Source organism: Saccopteryx bilineata, chromosome 2 (assembly GCF_036850765.1).
Source record: "Saccopteryx bilineata isolate mSacBil1 chromosome 2, mSacBil1_pri_phased_curated, whole genome shotgun sequence".
Classification (NCBI taxonomy): Eukaryota; Metazoa; Chordata; class Mammalia; order Chiroptera; family Emballonuridae; genus Saccopteryx; species Saccopteryx bilineata.
In genome coordinates, this window is record NC_089491.1 from 332,762,521 (window position 1) to 332,782,731 (window position 20,211).

At 45.7% G+C, this 20,211-nt stretch overlaps 1 protein-coding gene across 1 annotated transcript in view; it reads left to right on the plus strand.

The window, feature by feature from the left end:
• Nucleotides 1–20,211, plus strand: part of SND1 (staphylococcal nuclease and tudor domain containing 1) — a 445,599-nt gene that overhangs the window by 285,326 nt on the left and 140,062 nt on the right. The window contains exon 15 of the mRNA XM_066262225.1: nucleotides 7,021–7,162. Coding sequence (XP_066118322.1) covers nucleotides 7,021–7,162 — 142 coding nt within the window. The remainder of the gene's footprint in view (nucleotides 1–7,020; nucleotides 7,163–20,211) is intronic.

The window sequence follows — 20,211 nt, forward strand, 5'->3', positions numbered from 1 at the left end:
TGGTGAGGTACATTTAAGATATTTCCTGTTTGGGTTGAATTTAGGTAAATTCCAGGCCATATTCTAGGGGTCCCTAATCTGTTTCTGTAACATGACTTGACTTTCTTTTCATTAGACCGCCATGATTGTCAGTCAGAATGCTGTTATGTATATTTTCATTATAAACACAGGGGTGTCTCTTTCCTTAGCATTTTCCATGTCCTGGTTTTGTTTGTTTTTTTAGGACCTTACCTTGTGAAAAGGAAATAGATGGTGAGCAAGACCAAGCACATGAAAATATTTATAGATGCCTGTTCTTTGCAGGGCTCCTGAGGGCAAGCCCAATCTTTAAGTGGTGGGAGATTTAGGCTTCTTTCAAGTCTGATGGCAGAGAAGTTTTTCCTCCACATTTGGGACACGGAGCTACGCTTGCATGGAGACACTGGGCAACTTCCCTCTCCCTGTTTGGGAAGCGGACCATGCCATATCCTTCTGCCCTTCGGTCTGTCTTTATCTGCAGGTTTGGAAACTCTGCTTAGCCAGGCCATCCGACCTTACTAATTCATAAAGGAATAGTTAAGAAAGAAAAGAGAAGGTTGTGTTCTGTGTTGAGGGTGCCACAGAGGATGGCAGCCTCCCATGCCCAGGGCTATGTGCCACCGAGGCTTCTGCAGCTGGTCCTCCTGACCCGTGCCCTCGGGGGTAGAGCCCAGGGCCCCAGTCCCAGTTCCCCTGTGCAGACAGCAGCCCAGGAAACTGTCAGAAATGTGAACCCCAGACAGCACTTAACGAAAGGTTATACATGACCTAGCTTCAGTACTTTTTTTTTGTTGTTGGGTTTTTTTTTGTTTTTTTGTAATTTGATTTGTTTTCTAGTCCGTGTTTTCTCTAGGGTTCTCTCCTGTGTTCACTCATTCTTGTTAAACTTGCACCTCTCTGAAGCTTCTGCCCTCCCCTGACCCCTCCCTCATATCATACCTCAACATAAAACATTGACAGCCAGACAGATAAGATTGGTTCCCAATTTTTTTTTAGTGCTTTATGGTATTGTTGGAGCTGAAGACAGTTCCCAAGTGTTCCCCCCAGAGTCCCATTTATATTGAGAGATTATCTGCTGTACAGCTGGTTCCTCACAGAGAATCAGAAACTCATTCTGTGAAGGAAGACGTCATTTGGGCCATAGAGCCCAGGCTGTGAGCAGGAGGAAGAGTGTGGAGTGATGGATGGCTGTTTTGAAGAGTGTGGAGTGATGGATGACTGTTTTGCCTTCGGGTAGGGGGACCTGCTTATGATTTGTCTTCCAGAAAGCTGCAGAAGTAATTCTCCTGGTCTGGGGAGCCCTGCAGAGAGGTAGGTAACTATGGCGATGAACGACCACCATACTCCCTAGATGAGAGAGTGCGTGTCCTTCGCAGTTAGTGCTGAGCTCTGCGCTCCTGCTTTCCTGTGTATCTGTTCCCTTGTACTCACAGATTTTGCTGCCTCTTTGTTAAGTTTGGTCAGACCCAGTCAGCAGCTTGCTCCAGAGTCCTTGCACCTCGTGTCTGCCCTGTAAAGATAGGACAGTCTCCCTTGCAGGAGAGAGCCCTTTGCAGTTTGCTGGAGTGGCCAGCAGGACTTGGTTGTGCCTCCAGGAAGCTTCTTCAGGACCGATGCTCTTCCCAGCCCAGTTTCCCGAATGCCAAGAGCGGTGGAGAAGTCCCATGGTGCTATAATAAGCTTTTGCATGTATTTGTTGTCAGTTCTTTTTTCTGTGATGTTAATCAAAGAGTGATTGTGATGATGAGAACTAATTAGTGAGCTTCATTATTAACAGTTCCCATCAGAGACTTGCACATGATAATCCTGAGTGGTTAATTGTTAACTAATAGGTTTACTGTGATTGCCACTTCCCTGTGCTGTTTTGTGTGTTGTGCGGTTCCCTCTGACCAGTCTTCTTAACTGTGTTAATGCCGACTGTAATGGGTATTTTCACTGGGAAAAAGTCGTAGCATTCATTTTGCTGACATCTAGTATAAACCAAAAGGCTGAACCTGTGTTCCCGAGATCGCGGAGCTGTGCTTTATGTCAGTGGTTTTCTTCTGGGATGCAGATGGCCTGGCTGTGTGTGGTGTTCTCAGGACATCTGTCCTGTGCTTGCCATACGAGGGTCCTGCTTCCCCTGCTCAGCCCCCTCCCACCTCAAACTTCCCCACTCTCCCAAACTTGATAATCCATAATACTAAATTATTGTAAACACATGTTTGCTTACACCGCAAGATAGTTTGCAGGGAGAAGTTGCAGTCTGAGTACTGAGGGATTTCTTTCAGGCCTGACACACGTGCCCACATTTGAAAGAGGTTTGGACTGACAGGCCAGAAGTGCGGGGAGAGTAGGAGCTGTGTAAATTCAGGGCACTCTGCAGACCGTCCTGCCTGTCTTCAGGGTCATTTGGAACCTTGCTCCTCTAAGTTGGAGGTATAGATATTAACACCCTCTGGAATGAAGTCACCCCGGGCATATTTGTTGCATCATTACTTTCTCAATTTCAAGGTGCATTGAGGAAGCAGAAACATTCCTTAAAGAGATGCCATGCACAGTGCAAGTTAAATGTAGCTAATGTATCCTTAAATTAGCTTTTCTCAGAGTCCCAGAAAATACTTACGTATGGTTTGTTGTGGAGCACAGGTAATGTGAAAACTACCAGTGTAACCAGAAGGACTCTATCTGCTCAAAAGTACAGTTACTTCTTGATTATTTACACCAGTGGAGAGGAAGATTGGTACAGAAAGCAGAAAACTGTGGCTAATTTATCTACTCAGATTCTCAATGTCCTGAGCCAATATAGTGGCAGGTAACTACGGCAGGTGCACTCCCAGCCCACCTGTAAACATACACCCCAGTGCGGCAGGCCTAGGGCTGAGCAGCTCTGCAGCTAGACTTGGAAGTAGAAGCACCAGACAGTTAATAGTCTTACCATGAAGTGAATGAGCGTTCTGTTGTAAGTCTTGGTATTATCCCTTAAAAGAGGCATTTAATTTTTAAAAAATCTAAATATAGTATCAATATATAATGGTCTAACCATTATGCTATATACCTGAAACTAATATAAAATAATATTGAATGTCAACTGTAATTGAGGGGGGGAAAAAGACCATCCAAATTAAATATCTACCCAGTCACAATCAAGAAAAAATTAATAAAATAAAATGAATAAACATATAACTGCATGCCCCCACAACAGTGTGGCGATTGCTTGGAGGAGCCAGGTGGCAGGAGGTGGAGAAGGTACAGGGGTAGATGCTGGCGGACAGAGACGTGACTTGGGGTGGTGAACACAATACAGTGTGCAGATGATGTGCTGTAGAGTTGTGCACCTGAAACCTGCATGATTTTGTTAACCAGTACCACCCCAATAAATTCAATTAAAGGGGAAAAAAATAAAATACATTTTGCAGTCTTAAAGATGTAAAGAAGTCTTAAGTTTCACTACATCTCAGAAGGGCCTCCTTCAGGATTATTGGAAGGGAATTGAAAAGGTTTTAATGATAGGAACTTGATCACTTTTCCATCATCCTTAAGATCCACGTCGTGTCTTCAACTCCTCCGTAGGGCCTAAATCAGTCTGTTATACTGTTTCTCATAAGCAACTTTTCTCCTACTTACCTTGTATTGTAACCATAGAAATGAATATGAGAGACTGAAGCACATTGCTCTACTGGCACAGGCCCTTTGCAAGGTGAATCATCTAACCACATTCAGTCAGTTTTATAGTAATACTTTTAAGATGAATAATCTTCATATCTAAATTATCAGAGAGTGACTTATGGCTACATCACCTAAAGGAATTGTCGTTGGCCTTACCCATCTTTTATTTGTGCCATTGACATACATATTAAAGGTTTCAAGAATTTCCATATTGAAAAGGACCATGCCAAGCAAAGGAAGTGCTTGGGATAGTAAGGAAAAGAGACATTATTTCCTTCCTGTGTCTGAAATTTGAAAGAGCTGACATCTTTTGGTGATTACGTTCAATTTATTCAATAGTTGACTTTATAAGAATTTTTTTGTTTTCAATTTTTTTTATTTTAATTTATTGTTTACATAGATTCTAGTGTTGCCCCAAATGCATTCCCCCTCCTGCTTTATAAGAATTTTTGATTTCTCGAATCCTATCAACGTGTGTGAAATTTCCATCTTGCTCTGCATGGATGATCTGTAGATGTATCGTCTTCCCGAAGCCTCTACCTCCAGAGGACGGGGGAGGTCCATGTGTTGTCATACAGATTTGCCTCTGGAAATAAGCACGGCCAGTTCTCGTAGCCCTTTAAAATGGACTCTCATGCGTTCAGTTGTCAGAATTGGCTTTCCCTTCTCATCTTTGTCACAGTCAATGGCATGTCAGGTTCTCTTTGCTCTCTTCCCATATGTTGTTTCTGGAGTCGTGCAGTTAAGTTGTAGGTTGAGATTTAAAAAGAGACAGGAACATGTTTTGATTTTTATTACTATTATTATTATTATTATTATTATTTTTACATGGCTAACCTTTGCTTCACCTTGATCTTATTCTGAGTAAGTACAGTTGACCCTTGAATAATGTCTTGGTTAGGAGGCTGAACCCCTGAGCAGTTGAAAACTTAAGTATAATTTTTGACTCCCCTCAAATTATTGATAGCCCCTGTTGACCAGAATACTGACCAATTATATAAAGTCGGTTAACATATATTTTGTATATTATATATATGTATTATATACTTACTTTTAGGATAAAGTAAGCTAGAGAAAAAAGTTATTAAAAATACATTTACAATACTGTATATATTTATTGAAAAAACTTGTGTGTATGTGGATCCATGCAGTTCAAACCCATGTCAATCAAGAGTCAGTGGTATCTCTCAGGTAATCATTTAGGAAAATAGGATGAGTCTGGTACAACCTCTTTTTAGTATTAACATTAAAGGCCTACCTCTGTGTGTGTGCACTTTGTTTTTTCTGATAAATGCATCTAACAGACAATGATGAGCAAAAGTCTGTTTCTGAAAATTATAGACTATTGCAGTCTCAAGGGAAAAGACCTTCTCTTCAGAGACACTGAGTTGCCTCATGATTTGCAGTAATCAATCAATTTGATAATAATTGTTGACTTACCAGCTCAGCTCATGAATAATGCCTCAGATTTAGATTAGTATGGCAGAAGGGTTTTAATCAGGTAGTGCTTTCTTTCCCATGAAGCATTTGTCTTGCTTGACGGTTCAGGACGTTAGCCAGCTGCCAGAAAGGCCTTTCCTGCTGTATGTACAGTGGGACGCATGTTGCTTAAGTGTTCTTGGAAGGGAGTTTCCCACCCATTGAAGCTCGTTGTGCCATTACCTTTTAGCAATGTGCCATCAGAGACGCAGAGAACGGATGCCTGTCTCCCCTCTTCTCTGAGAATCTGAAGAGAAGGATGAATCTCATTACTATAAATATTATTTTCAGCAGCCTACCTCACTGTTTCTGAATGAGCAGAGCCCCTTTGACTGCTCTGAAGACTCTCAAATACTTGATGGCTTGTTAAATTTTTATTATCTAATGTGCATTAATTTAGATACAGTAGCTCTGTTGCTAGGAGTGGAGTTCGCAAGGAAAAGTGTGGCAGAGTGCAGACCGCTTCTGTCGCAGGCGGCAGGAAATTGCAGAGCCTGCTGTTGCCCGGAAAGCCTCGGGAATCCTAACATCCAGGGACTCTTACCCAGCACATGCCATGTGATATGTTGATACTTGCTTACTCTGTCATCTGCTTAAGTAGTTTGAGAAATTGAAAGGATTGGAAGGTTCTTAGCTCCTCTGTAGCTCAGAGCTCTGAGGTTTGAAATGTCTATGATTTGGTACTCTTAAGGGTAGAATGCTTGCATTTTGTGTGGATGCAGGAAAGAAATTTAGAAAGTGCTCTGCAGTTTCATGTTTTCACTGTCTCTGTAATTACTCAGGGTGACATGGTGGGGAGCTGCCCCCCATGGAGCACGTCCTGCTGTCAGTTTTCCCAGACTGGGAACAGGAGCAGTATTCCAGGTCCTGGCTCGAGCCTGAGAAGCTCACGGAGCAGGGCTGGCCCTGCTGGTAACCCGTAAGGCTGCATTGTTCTGGTTAAGAAACAGGCCCTGGCCGGTTGGCTCAGTGGTAGAGCGTCGGCCTGGTGTGCGGGGGACCCAGGTTCCGATTCCCGGCCAGGGTACATAGGAGAAGCGCCCATTTGCTTCTCCCCCCCCCCTTCCTCTCTGTCTCTCTCTTCCCCTCCCGCAGCCAAGGCTCCATTGGAGCAAAGATGGCCCCGGCACTGGGGATGGCTCCTTGGCCTCTGCCCCAGGCTCTAGAGTGGCTTTGGTCTCGGCAGAGCGACACCCCGGAGGGGCAGAGCATCGCCCCCTGGTGGGCAGAGCATCACCCCTGGTGGGCGTGCCGGGTGGATCCCGGTCAGGTGCATGCGGGAGTCTGTCTGACTGTCTCTCCCTGTTTCCAGCTTCAGAAAAATACAAAAAAAAGAAAAAGAAAGAAAAAAAAAGAAACAGTGAGCTCTGAATCCCCTAGCCTGCTGGAGATGGGCAAAGAGCCATTCCGGGTTCCCTGCAAAAGGGCTTCAGCGGCTTGACCACACAGCCTGTGGGGGACATCTTTCTTATTGAAAATGAAAGGTCCATTTTACTGTCATTTACTGTCCAGACAAAGTTAGTATGGTCTTCTCTCCATTTCATGTAGAAGGAAGAGGAGCTCTTTTTGCTGTCCCAGAGGAGGGGTAGAATGCTCATTTCAAAGCCCCTTCCTAACAGGTATACCTACTAATTGCTTAGTAAGTGAACTGAAGGAAACAGAGCCAATGAGAATGTTCTGGAAACTTTTGATTAATTATATTCTGTGGAGGTCATGTACAGATCTGGTCTATGTTGTGGTTTTAGAAATGTCTGATTTTACAAAGTTATTTGCCTAGCTTCCTGTGGTCTACTAGACTGTCCTAAACCAGAACGAAAGAAACATTACCTGAATCCTCTTATTTTTCTAAGGATTCTTTCTTCTATTCTCCACCAGGACACCCAAAAAGCAAAGCAGTTCTTGCCCTTCCTGCAGCGGGCTGGCCGTTCTGAAGCTGTGGTGGAATATGTCTTCAGTGGCTCTCGTCTCAAGCTCTATTTGCCAAAGGAAACTTGCCTTATCACCTTCTTGCTCGCAGGTAAGTCTTCTGTGTTACATGTTACTCTGGAAATTTGTCCTGGAGCGCAGATTGTCCCCAGAGGTCGCTGCCCTTCTTTCCTGTGTCTGAGGGAGGACCTGGTGTCTGTCTCAGTGCTTTCCTCTCTAACTGAGACAGAATTTCTCAATTTAGTCCCCCTGTCACTAGAGACCCAGACCGAGCCCTCTTCCTGTTCTTCCTGTGCACCAACCACAGGACGTAGGAATGGAGTAGCTTAAAAGACAGCACATGTGAGGACCCGGGTTCGATTCCCGGCCAGGGCACACAGGAGAAGCGCCCATTTGCTTCTCCACCCCTCCGCCGCGCTTTCCTCTCTGTCTCTCTCTTCCCCTCCCGCAGCCAAGGCTCCATTGGAGCAAAGATGGCCCGGGCGCTGGGGATGGCTCTGTGGCCTCTGCCTCAGGCGCTAGAGTGGCTCTGGTCGCAACATGGCGACGCCCAGGATGGGCAGAGCATCGCCCCCTGGTGGGCAGAGCGTCGCCCCTGGTGGGCGTACCGGGTGGATCCCGGTCGGGCGCATGCGGGAGTCTGTCTGACTGTCTCTCCCCGTTTCCAGCTTCAGAAAAATGAAAAATGAAAAAAAAAAAAAAAAAAAAAAAAAAAAGACAGCACATGTCCTCATACAGCCTGAGAGGGAATTCCAGACACAGAAAAATGTTATTGATGGACTTCCCGTAGTTAGCATTCCCGTTTGGGACAGACCACCCCTGCCATGTCAGCCATGGGCAGGTGCAGAGCAAGGACACCCTGCCCTGTGGCTCCCAGGCAGTGCCAGTAGTCTCTCTTCCATTCTTTTCAGATGTCATTAGGCTCCAAATCCTTGATGAAACCACCGACATGACATTTCTTCACGGGCTCCGTGTCTGTTGTATTTGTCTGCCGCAATAGGGCTGGCTCGCTTGGGCCGGCCTTTCTTTGCTGACCAATGTGCATCTTGCTTAGCTCATCCTTTCTAGCAGCTTACTGTTTCACAAGCCAGCCTCTTTGACCAGTTTATGTTTATCATTCAAGGAGCACATGTCTTTGTTTCTTCCTTGCTGGCAAATAATTGTTATTTAGTCCAGGTTAGGACTCTGAAGGAACCTGGTTTTTGGGAGAAAGTGTCATTTCGTTTTGGGACCCTGCACCCCACCTCAGTCAGACACACAAGAACAGTCGCTGGCTCACCAAGGAAGTACTCTGCTGTGTCTCTGAGGCAAGCTGCCTTTCTGTGTGGTTCCTGTCACCTCAGGACTTCTTCTCCTAGAGTCTTGAGTAGAACTTGCCATGAGGGAGAAAAAACAGGCCATGTTGTCCCTGCTGGATGTAATCACCTCCTCCCCTCAGAAGGCACTGATAACTTCTCAAGCTGAGGGTCGCCCTCAGGCCCCACTAAATGGATTTGTTATGTGAGATAAATCACTTACCCAGCAGGTGACTAGGACCTTGAGGCTCACTGCTGCTGGGCAGCTCTGGTCCCAGGAATTAGTGGTCACTGCACAGCTCTGCGTGCTTCCTGAAGAGACTGACTGCAGCCTGGCATGGGGCTCAGGGGCAGGTATAGGAAAGAAAGTCTACTACGAATCCACACCTCAGTGAGGGCTGTGCTTCTGGTGTCTCTGCAAGTGTGAGTGATTGTAAACGCAGGGGTAGCATAGCCTCATGTGAGAGTCCTTTCTTGCAGCCATTGGTGCCCTTAAGGTCTCCATAGCTCAGACGTTTCTTAGTAGTCACTCCTTGTTAGAGTTTGAGGTTTATACTCATCTCATCTTTTGCTCTGTACCTGCAAAACAAAAGTGTCTTTAGTTGGCATTGTAGAGCTTTATCCAGAGATGTGAAAGAGAAACAGTAGTATTCCTTTTTTTCAGGGAAACTTGACCACAGATCTGCGGGGGAAAGAAAACATTGTAGTTCCGGCTGCTAAATTCACAACTACCTGAATGGAGCCGGTTGTGGCTTTGGACTGAGTTTGGCGAGGGTTCTCCTGCAGGCGCCTTCTGGTCGTGCCTAACTTAAACACGCAGTCTGATCGTTCAGATCGGCGTCAGCCAGTTCCTCGGTGTCCTTGGCATTTTTCTCAGCTTAGCAATTCAGAAGGCATTGCCCGAGTTCACTTACATTCTGAAAGATAGATTACAGAAGCAAATACATGATAAAATTGTAAGCTTTTACATTTGTCTTCTGCCATACTATATGTGGTCATATTGTGCATCATCTGGTTTCTTCAGAAAGCTGGCGAGGACACAGGACACTGAAAAGTCGTAGGAGAAAGCAAACCCAGTTTGAGTCATGGCTCTGCTCTGCACAGGCAGGGACTTAGGGAGGCTATTTACCCATTACAAGCCTCAGTTTATGTTTGTTAACTGGGAAGAGTATCATGTTTCTCAGCGTTGTTGTGTGAGTTTAGTGAGATGAGAAAAGGTTCAGAGAAAGCCTGCCATAAAGTAAGTGATCAGCACACATATTTTCTGCCTCATCCCCTCACAAGGACTGTGAGTTTATAACTAGAGCTTTTCTTAACTCTTGTGTGGAATGGCCGTAGGTGAGAGTCACCATGGTAGAGCCGTGGTTATCTCCTATCTATGGGAATAAACGATGCAGAGGTGCGTCTGGTCTCCTCCTGATGGACAGGCTCACTGAAAGGAAGGCCACTAGCTTTTCTCTTTGAGGTTCGGAGCAGGAATTCTGCCTTGTCCTGTGCAGCCGGATCCCTGGCCTCAGGAAACTAGGGAGAAGACGGACATGTGAACAGACTGCGGTGTTAGGCACTAGTTGAAATAACAGTCATTTACAAGGCACAGAAGCAACACAAAGGGAATGATTGGTTACTTAGCTGGGGACCAGGGACTGCCTCCCTGAGGATCTGCTATCTGAGTGAGCTGTGTTTTTAAGCACAAATACAAGTAGGGGAAGGAGGCGCTGGAGGGGAAGGCTCTAGGTCAAGATCACTGCATGTACAGAGCTGTATGATGCATCCTGATCTGTCCAGGCAACCTTGAACCCTTTGGTATCAGTGGAGGACAAACAGCGAGGAGAGGGGTGGCGGGATGGGCTGGAAATGCAGACAGAAGCTGGTCTTCCTGGGTTGAGAAAGTTCATTTTGGTTGATACATAGGACTAAATGAGGCTGGGGGTTGGGAGAGCAGTTAAGAGGCAAGAGGGACAGAGGCCTGAAATCTGGCAGTGGGGAAGAGAAGAGATGGAAAAGTATTTAGGAGGAAGCCTTGATAATTTGGGGAGTGACTAATTTTTTTGATCGGGGATGGGAGATGTTGACGTATAGGAGAGAAAGTAAGCCATCATCCAGGCTTGAGTGGTTGGGCAGCGTGTGGCGTCCAAGGGCAACACAAAAGTAACAGCAGGTTTTAGGAAGAGATTGTTAATTTGATTTTAGACAGTAATATTTGAGATATTCGTGGGGATAGTTCAGCAGAGGGGCCTAGGCAGATTCTTATGTGGAGGAGCCATCAGCATAAAGGCAATAATGAAAGCAGTTTCAGGGCCTACAACACCAGTTTAAGAGGAATAAACACCCTGGAAAATTCCAGCCTGTGAGGCGTAGCCTAAGCATTCATACATGAGTGGAGAGTGGTCAGAGGGTTAGGAAGAGAACCCCAAGAGAGTGGTCTTCTGAAAGCCGAGGGAAGGTAGCAGCGTGAGATTTTACCTAAAAGATCAAGTAGGTAAAACCTATGAAATTGTTATTTTTTTTTTTTTTGTATTTTTCTGAAGCTGGAAATGGGGAGAGACAGTCAGACAGACTCCCACATGCGCCCGACCGGGATCCACCCGGCACGCCCACCAGGGGCGACGCTCTGCCCACCAGGGGGCGATGCTCTGCCCCTCCGGGGTGTCGCTCTGCCGTGACCAGAGCCACTCTAGCACCTGGGGCAGAGGCCAAGGAGCCATCCCCAGCGCCCGGGCCATCTTTGCTCCAATGGAGCCTTGGCTGCGGGAGGGGAAGAGAGAGACAGAGAGGAAGGGGGGGGGGGTGTGGAGAAGCAAATGGGCGCTTCTCCTATGTGCCCTGGCCAGGAATCGAACCCAGGTCCCCCAAACGCCAGGCCGACGCTCTACCGTTGAGCCAACCGGCCAGGGCTGAAGTTATTTTTTTATTTATCAAATAATAAGTCATACAGGACCTTTGTCAGTGCAATTTCATCAGAGTTGATTGAGCCAAAGGCAGATTATAGGCAGTTGAGGGATAAATGTGAGAAATAAGGAACAGAATTAAAAATAGACTGCTCTTCACAAAACTTGAACAGAATGGAAAAGGAATGCAGAAAGTGAAAGCTACAGGGTCAAGGTAACATTCTAAGGATGTCAGCACCGGAGTACTTTAATAATTGTAATTCTTCTTCAAGAATGAAACAGAACGTGGCATATATAGTTGGAAAAGCTGTTCAATATTCTTATTGTTTTCATAATACCAATTACAGAACATAAAACTCAACAGAGTCTTCTTGGCAAATGAGAATATTAAAAAAGATGGAGTGAGAAAACATCACAGGAAACGTGAGAGTTCCTGGTCTGATTCCTGAGGAGGAGGCACTAAGAAAGGATGGAGGGAAATGATTAGTAGAGGAGAGACTTAGTGGAGATGGAGTGAATGATGGGTGGAGAACGTGGGTGCAGTGAAGGGCCCCTGGTTCTCTGAGACCACCCACAAAGCTGAAGTGAGTGGAGACATCAGCGCAGTGTTCCTGTTGCGTTGATCACCTGGACAGTGACCCTCGGGCACAGCTTTGCAGCTCTTCATGGGATGCTCTCCACACCATGTAAAAATGGCGTTCTGCTGGAAATGATGTCTCTGCAGCCAGGAGAGAGTTGGGGTTGCGATTCTCAAAGGGAAAGTCAGGATAATTGTTCAGCAGTCCCATATGTGCTGCTCTCATTAATTCCAGCCTTTTGGAGAGCCCTCTGGACTTCAAGGTGGGGTGGACACTTTCCATTTTTATGTGGCCTTTTTGGGGCAGACGGCCCACAGCTTGATAGGGAGTGGCATTTGGCCCGAGCCAGCTGGCCTCACTGTCACGGTTTCTGCACCCCTGTCCGTGGAATGATTGCTCGGTCAGATGGGATGGCAGGTGGGGCTGGGCAGTGTCAGCTGTAGCTAACAGGTTAGTGCCTCCTGAAGCCTCTTGCCCTTTAGTCCTCTGAGCACCTGGCTTAGGTCTGGTCGATGAGCAGGTGACCTTACACCATGAGAACTGAGACTGTTCAAGGTCCCACCGCCTGCTGCCGCGGCCTGCTCCTGTGCATACTTACCGCAGTCTTGGAGGCAGTTGGGCAGGTTTTGTCCTGAGTGAGCGGAAGTCAGGATTCCAGGCAGCCTGTGTTTGTTTAAAAGCAGTATTTTTTTTCATCGAGCATTTAGTGAGCACCACACATTTCTGTCCATTAGAACGAAAACAGTTTACCAGCAGTCTTTATTTTGAGTTTACTTTCACTTGTCATGTGTGTTCATTTTACTTAGTTGTTTTTTTGTGGTTTTTTTGGTTTTTTTTTTTCTCTGAAGGGATACTGAGGCACATGGGCGGAAGCAGGTTTGGGGTGGGGAAAGCGAACATCAGTCACCTTACGTGGAACTCATGGTAGAGCCACCTGGCAGGGGTTCCTGCACACATCGCAGCAGGTGACTTATAATTAACCAGTTACCTAGTCGTATGAAACAAGACTTCCTCTGCCTGCCCTTTGGCATTTTCCAGTATTTTGTTCTCTGATGACAGCTCTCCTTTGGAGTTGCGTGATCACGAGGGAGGCACTGAGAAAAGGGGATAGCCATATGGGATTTGACAAAGGTTCGTGGTGGATATGTGGACGGTGAACTGAAAGTTCAGCTGTGTGCCCTTCCTCCTTGAATACCTTTGAATGAGTTAACTTCATTTCCTCCGTCCTTTTGTCCCCACCCTGTAGGAATATTGGCTGCCTATTTCAATAAACTGAAAACTTCTAATGAGAGAGGAGAGGGAAGGTAACAGGAATATCCTTCTCATCCTCTGGCCCCAGGAATGGCGGGTCCCCATTCATTACCAGTGCCTACCCAAATTAAACTATTAAAGCCATTGTATAAGTGAGAAATCCCATTCTGCTAGCACAGAGTTGCTAATGAATCAGGCTGTTACTGTGGTTGTGTTTGCTGGGCTTCTATCCTTAATTAAGCAATTACAGGGGCTGCTGATACTTATGAATTCCTTTCAGATGCTTTAATTGAATTGCAACTTAATGGATATTTGTAAAGTGGGGTGTTCTTTCTCTTGGGACTTCCCAGTTTGAGTCTATCTCCACCGCCTACTTGGGCCCCATTCCTGGAAATGGGCAACTTGACATGAGGCTTTGCCAGGGTTGCACTAGTTCTTTGCTGTTAAAGATATCATTACATGAATTAGACAAATTATGTCCTTGTCGGGAGATCCTGAAGTGTCACTTGTAGGCATTAGCACAATAAACAGGTCTGAGGAGTCTTTTCTAATTAGGCTGAGATTTTTGCAAACCTGCTATAAGAAAGCAGTCTTTGATAAAAAATGGATGATATATGAATTAATGAGATAGTTTCCGCTTTCTTGAATAGCTTTTCATCTAGTGTCGACAACTATATGAAAAACTGAACAAGGAAACATAGGAAGGAGTTATGAAAAGTATATGCTACGTTATGAGAATGCAGAGAAAAGAACAATTAATTGGGGAATGGAAAAGACTTTCCAGGGGCAATGGCATTTAAGGAGCCAAGGAGACCCGAAACATTTTCTTTTTGCAGGCTGGGTGTGATTCGTAGGCAAAACAACTGAGCCATTGTCGTTAGTTCTGAGGAAGAGTTGCCTACAAGAAACCAAGAAACGGAGGCACTCATACTCATTGTCCTCTCTGCTTTCGCATGGTCGTGTAAACCTCACCTGTCCTGCCATCCGGTGCCAGTGCTCCACCCTCAGCGCCCGTCCACAGGCATACCGACCCATCACCCACTGGCCACGTGGAGCGTGACTATCTCCCATCTTTAGGTCGTGACTCATCCCCAGAATGAGCCTCATCACGCATGTGGGTCATTCAGTTGCATGGCTATTTAATAGTTTATTTTCTTTTTACTAGGTACTGTGCTAGGAATGTAGAAACACATGATAGAGTTCCCGCTTTCAAGCAAAGTAGTTGTGTTTACTGAAGTAAAGAATGTATAGACAGGAAGGAAAAAATATGTTTTTGAGCTGGGTAAGAGTAGGAGAAACATGCCTTAAATAGCATACAAATTAATCAACTCAGATCTTTATAAAACATCAATAAATACTGTGATACCATCAGAAAGGATACAGTCCAAGTCCATAACCCAGAAGTACAGGATCCAGAAAGGGTGGGGCCTCGTGCCAGCTCAGCATGGGTTAGAGCAGGCCTGGAGTCTGATATTCTGTCTGAGGCCCACCCTCAGGACAGACAGACATCGGCACCCTGCAGAGGGCTCAGAGGAGAGTGACCTGCATGGTAAGAGACCTAAATGCCAGTAGGCTCAGTGGTAGGACTCAAGCGGTAGTATTTTAGGGTAGAAGGGGCAGAGATTCGATTGCTTCAGTAACTATTTCAAATATATTTCTGAATGAGACAGAGTAAGAAATAAAGACATCAATGAATGTAATATTTGTTAAGCATGGTTTAATGGCCGTCACAGACCTTGGAGCTAGGAAATTTAAAGGTAAATTCTTGCTATCCTGCTTCCTAGTTAATTTCTGTTAGACAGGCCTGCTTATCTTGGTGTGCTGGTGAGACTTCTTAGAGGTGAGGGAGACAGCAAGGCCCTGATGGCAGTTCTGTGCCAGCCTGTCCAACGGGGGGAGAGAGTCCTAGTGGCCGTACCACCTTTAATAGGGAGTCTGCAGAGGATGGTGCCGCCTCCTGATGGGACTGTTTAGCACTCACCATCTCAGTTGGGTTTTCTGTGCCAAGAAAAAGAAAGATGTTGATTTATCCTCAGCTCTTGCATGATAAGCCTATCGATTGCCTCTGAATGGATAGGTCAAAGTTAAGTGAAAAGACTCCTTGCCTCCTAAGTGCTCTGACTTCTGCCGTTTCCCATGGTGTTTGACTCTTGCTTCTTTGGAGCTTTAATAAAGATGAGACAAGGAAAGCTGTCCTGCGCAGGATCAGGCCTGTTCTGTGCGGAGCTGATAAGAGCCAGGAGAGTGTGATTCTGCGGGTTCGACCTCTGGGCGTTTCCCCAAGGTTCCTTTTCTTTCCTTCTCCTTCCCGCTATTTTAAGGTTCTTTCTGAGTCTATTAGCAGTTATCTAGAATACCTTCCAACTGGTGGGCACGGGGGGGAGGGGATGAGAAGCTCACAGCAGTCTGATGGCCCTCTCTGCTGGAGTGTGTCCAGTCCCAGCACCTGGCTTTGGTTGTGCCCAGATGCCTCAGTTCTAATCCTGTCCTGTGGTTTTCCTAGAAAAATGTATTTCAGTGTTGATTTTTCAGTGTCATCTTGTCAATCTATCGGCATTTCCCAGCAACCATTTAGTCGTAGTGGTGGTGGTAAACAGCATCCTCCAGGACCAGGCGTCTGACCACTTGGCATCTGCCCAGGGGGGTGTCTGTCTGTCTGACCAGCCTAAACGCATAAAGTAGCAGGACCTGGGTGCAGGAGAGGGGGTGTAAATGGAAATGCTTTAAAATTGCGTAATGGACAGCGCTGGGTGAACAGTGCACACTGCTGGAAGGCTAATCTTGGTTACTATGGGAACCACCTCTTCAATCCCTCTTTCAAACAGAGATATGACTGGATTTTAAAAAAAATAATAGTTCCTCATCATTGAAAAAGTGTCTGTGCCCCAAACCTCATGTCTTTGTTCACCTTAGATTCCATTTAGAAAGTTTTCCTAAGGCTTCCCCAAACTAGTAGGCTGGGTTTGCCGGTCTCTTCCTGGCTTTTTATATAAATTTTGAATGAATGGCACTAATGTAGGAATTAGAATATACTAGGTGTCCAGTGTGGGCACGCGTGAGGGACTCTGAGGACACCCAGGGAGTTGCCCTTGCTCTTGGTGTCATGGTATTGGTCCCAGAATCAATGTAGGGCTGCCAATTACAGACCTTGTTAGGAGTGAAGACAACGAACAGAAGTTCTTTTCATATTTGGAAGGCTCTGAGACACAACCACCTCCTCTCTCAGTCATGTTTTTCATCGTTAGAGCTCTTCCCCATGTAATTAAATTACCCACTTAGTACAGACCTTGTAAATGTGGAGGTTTTTTCAACCACCCTTAGCCTGTGATAAAAGCAATCTCTGCAGTGGCCTTTGATTGCTGGACCTATGGCTCCCTGTAATGTTGGCTTATAGGCTCCCAAGTGGGCTTTGCAGAAACTTTCTGTTTAAGACTTTATTAAGTTTTTCCTTATTATACTTATGCTTTCCAATAGCAGTCCTGAATAAACCCTAGTTGTTCCCATGCTTAACTATATGTCAGAAGCTATTAAAATAAACTAGATGGTCTATGATGGGTAGAGAAGTTTCCATTTTCCTGCCCTGGTATGCCTTCTTTTTCAGATATGGTACATCTGTTAGTGATTTTTCTAGGGTTAATTTGGGTGTTTTTATTTTTAAATTGGAACATGGTGTCTGTCTCTGTGTTTTGGATGCAGCCCCTGTGCTAGGCATGTGATTATTAACTCCACTGATATACCAGTTCACTCATTAGCATTTGCATTTTAAATTACCAGCTAGAGCAGACAACATTTATGCTATATTTGTACCACTGCCTTCTTCATGAATGATGTTATGTGTGCAGGGAATGCAGAAATAACTTCTCTCAGGCTCTGGGGTATTTTAGTCTGTATTTCTCTTTTACTCTTGATTTTCATTATTTGATAGGGATTTTTTTTTAAATTCTTTTCCAAGTTTAGACCTATTTATGAATGCTGCTGATTGGGAAGTGCTAATGGCAGACCAAACCTTCATACCAAGATAGGCACAGTATGTGGAGTAGCCATCTTTCACTGTCATGTGGCGCTCCTGGTAGGCAGGCTGCTTTGATAAGAGAGCAGGCATTTTTCTCCTCCCATTTGGTGGGTGGGGAGACATGGTAACAGTTACTTGTTCTTGCTTGTATTTGCTCTCACATCTTTTTTTATATATATATAGTTGATTAGTCAGCGGTTACTTTTTTTTTTTTTTAGTCAGCAGTTATTTATTCCTGTTACCTCCTGGCGCTGTGTGGGTAAAGAGGAAATAGTGTATGCCTTTAGGGAGCTGGTACACTGATTAGAGGTGGGCTTCTTCAGTGTGAGCTGTTAGCAGTTAGGGAACTATTCTCTTAGCGAATGGTAACTTCAGCACCCACATCCCAACAACCCAAGTCAGATGCTCGGTCACGGATCATGAACCTGGAAATGGAGCCCTAGATGAGCCCAGCTCTGCCCAAGCTAGTCTTTGGCTGGTTTCTGGCAGCACACTCGGGCAAAAAGCAGAGCTCTGGTAGGTAGGTCTGCATGCATGCTGATGTGCTGGGTTTGATTCTCTGAGGCCTGTGGCAGGGACCTTTCCTCTTGATGAATTCTGACTTTTAAAACATATCATGAAAAAATCCAGGGATGTCACACTGGAAATAGTACATGTGCATTCTAGGTAAGCAAGCAAAAAATCTGCAACTGATATAAATGATTTTTATTTTCTCTCTTCTTACTAAAGTTCTTCTCCCTTGCAGTCCTCATTCTGCTGGTGAGCTATTAGAATAACTATTAATGCAAAGTTGCATTTAAGACTCATGGTCCAATACAGATGATATGTTGAGAACCTAATACCATTAAGGTGTGTCATTGCCACACATGGCATTTCATACAATAATAAAAGAAATGACATGTAACAGCATTCTAAGCCTACTCTTATGTTGACCCATTTTTTGCCTCACCAGACACTGGCTTCCTAAGCTTGGCCTCACACAGTAAACACTGCCATAGCCCCCAGGGGTCCCCAAACTTTTTACACAGGGGGCCAGTTCACTGTCCCACAGACCGTTGGAGGGCCACCACATACAGTGCTCCTCTCACTGACCACCAATGAAAGAGGTGCCCCTTCCAGAAGTGCAGCAGGGGGCCGGATAAATGGCCTCAGGGGGCCGCATGCGGCCGTGGGCCGAAGTTTGGGGATGCCTGGCCACGCCTCATTCCCGTAGTGAATAGGTCTCACCCATTGGAATGGGTGCTAGAGGGTCGGTAACCTTTTTCCCTTCAATATGCGATCACTCCAACAGTCCCAAATCGAACTTCACATTCAATACAGCTCTGGATATTTCCTTTGCTTCTGTTAGTCATGTGAAAATTTCTTGCCCTGGAATCTGCTGATTCAGTCTTTAGAAACCCACACCAAGTACTTCAAACTTTGTAACCAGATCTCCAAAAGGAGTCTATAGTCCTGTGAGAGGTCCTTCCATTGAAACATCTAGGAGTTCAGGGATAGTTCCACGTCACAATGCTACATTAGCTCATTTTTCTTAAGCGAAAGCACTCATGAAGTACTTCTGAAAAGCTGATGGGCGAGATGGAATTGATCAAGAACCGTTGCTTCCTCTTTCCTTTCATGGGGATGGTCTGTGTTTGCACATCTGTGTTCACCGTGCCTTCAGCATCTGTGAGCACGGGCTTCACACGCAGCCTTTGAGCCTGAATCTGTGTTTTTCTCTAGTCTCTAGCCTCTTTTGGTCTCTGCTTATTACCTGGCAAAATTGTTCTCCAGAAACTAAATTGTGCGTAACAAGTCAAGCATAGATATCAAGGAGGAGATGATTGGGTCCCGGAAGACCTTGGAGTGGTGAGGCAGAGCAAGACAAAGTTGGCTGGCATCGCTGGTGTGGTCAGATGAAGGCGTGTCTGGGCTGGATGTGGCAGGTATCTCGATGGTTCTCAGAGGGTTCATTCAGTCGCATTTATAAATGCTACCTAACGATGCTAATGGAAGCAGTCAAGACGAACATTTCACGAAATTCAGAGCTAAGGAATCCCACAGACTATCTTTCATTTTGTCATTACATTTGTCACCGAGGTGAAGGGCTGATGGCTGCCAGTCCTTCCTCGTCCTGCTGAGCTGGCGCTCCAGAGGAGGAGACGTGGGGTGATGCGCTCCCCAGCCGCCGAGCCATCAAGCCCTCTCGCAGTTCCCTGCATCCTCCTCCACTATGTCGGCTTCCAACAGAAACCTTGAATTAAGTGGGTTAGGAATAAACTGCTTGAATGCGTTTGTGCAGATAGCTTCTCTCACCGGCTATCTGAAGTGCTTTTTGAAACACACGGGGGCTCTTTGTAAGCTGCTTTATAAGCTGTGAAGTCCATTGTTGCTGCTCGCTGCAGCCAGTGTGTCTCTAACCTAAGCAATGTCGACTTGGCTCTGGGCCAGGGCTGGGGATTGCAAACTCGCATAAGCAGCAGAGCCGGCTACCAGAGTCACTAGCAGCTGTTGCGGGTTGGAGGATTTGCAGAAATTGAGATAGCTGTTCCCAGATATTGGCACTTGCCTAGTGATGAATGACCAAGTATGTGCAAACGGGCTCTGTGCACTTTCCTTTGGCCTTTCTTCCCAGCACTCCGTTGTGGGCTTGCTCAATGGTCCCATTGTGGGGGAGGCTGACTAAATGGAGGGGTGAGTGGCCTGCCTCTGCCGCCTTCCCGCCCTCAATTGGCTTAAATGGAGACATTAACAATTGCTCTTTGATCCCCTGAACTGGTTCTTGGGGCACACAGATAGATACCAAGGGCTAAGAATCCAGCCTCCAGAGGGCAGAGACATGGAGTCACCTGAGAGTGACATGAACCCTGGTGTCCTTTTGCCGTCACCACTCATCAGTACCAGATTAGCTGGGGAGGTAAGACCAAAGACCCAAAAAGTTACATTCCAATAAAGTCATTGATTGTTCCTTTGTTCGTCTCTGATGTGATTGCCCAAGTGAAATTTTGACAGGGTGATGCCTCTTTGTTTAATTCTTTATCACATGTAGCCATGCATATTCATGTATGTGTTCACTGAAAACACTGTTACAGCCATCTTCCTAGAGATTAAACTGCAAAGGAGCCGCATGAACACAA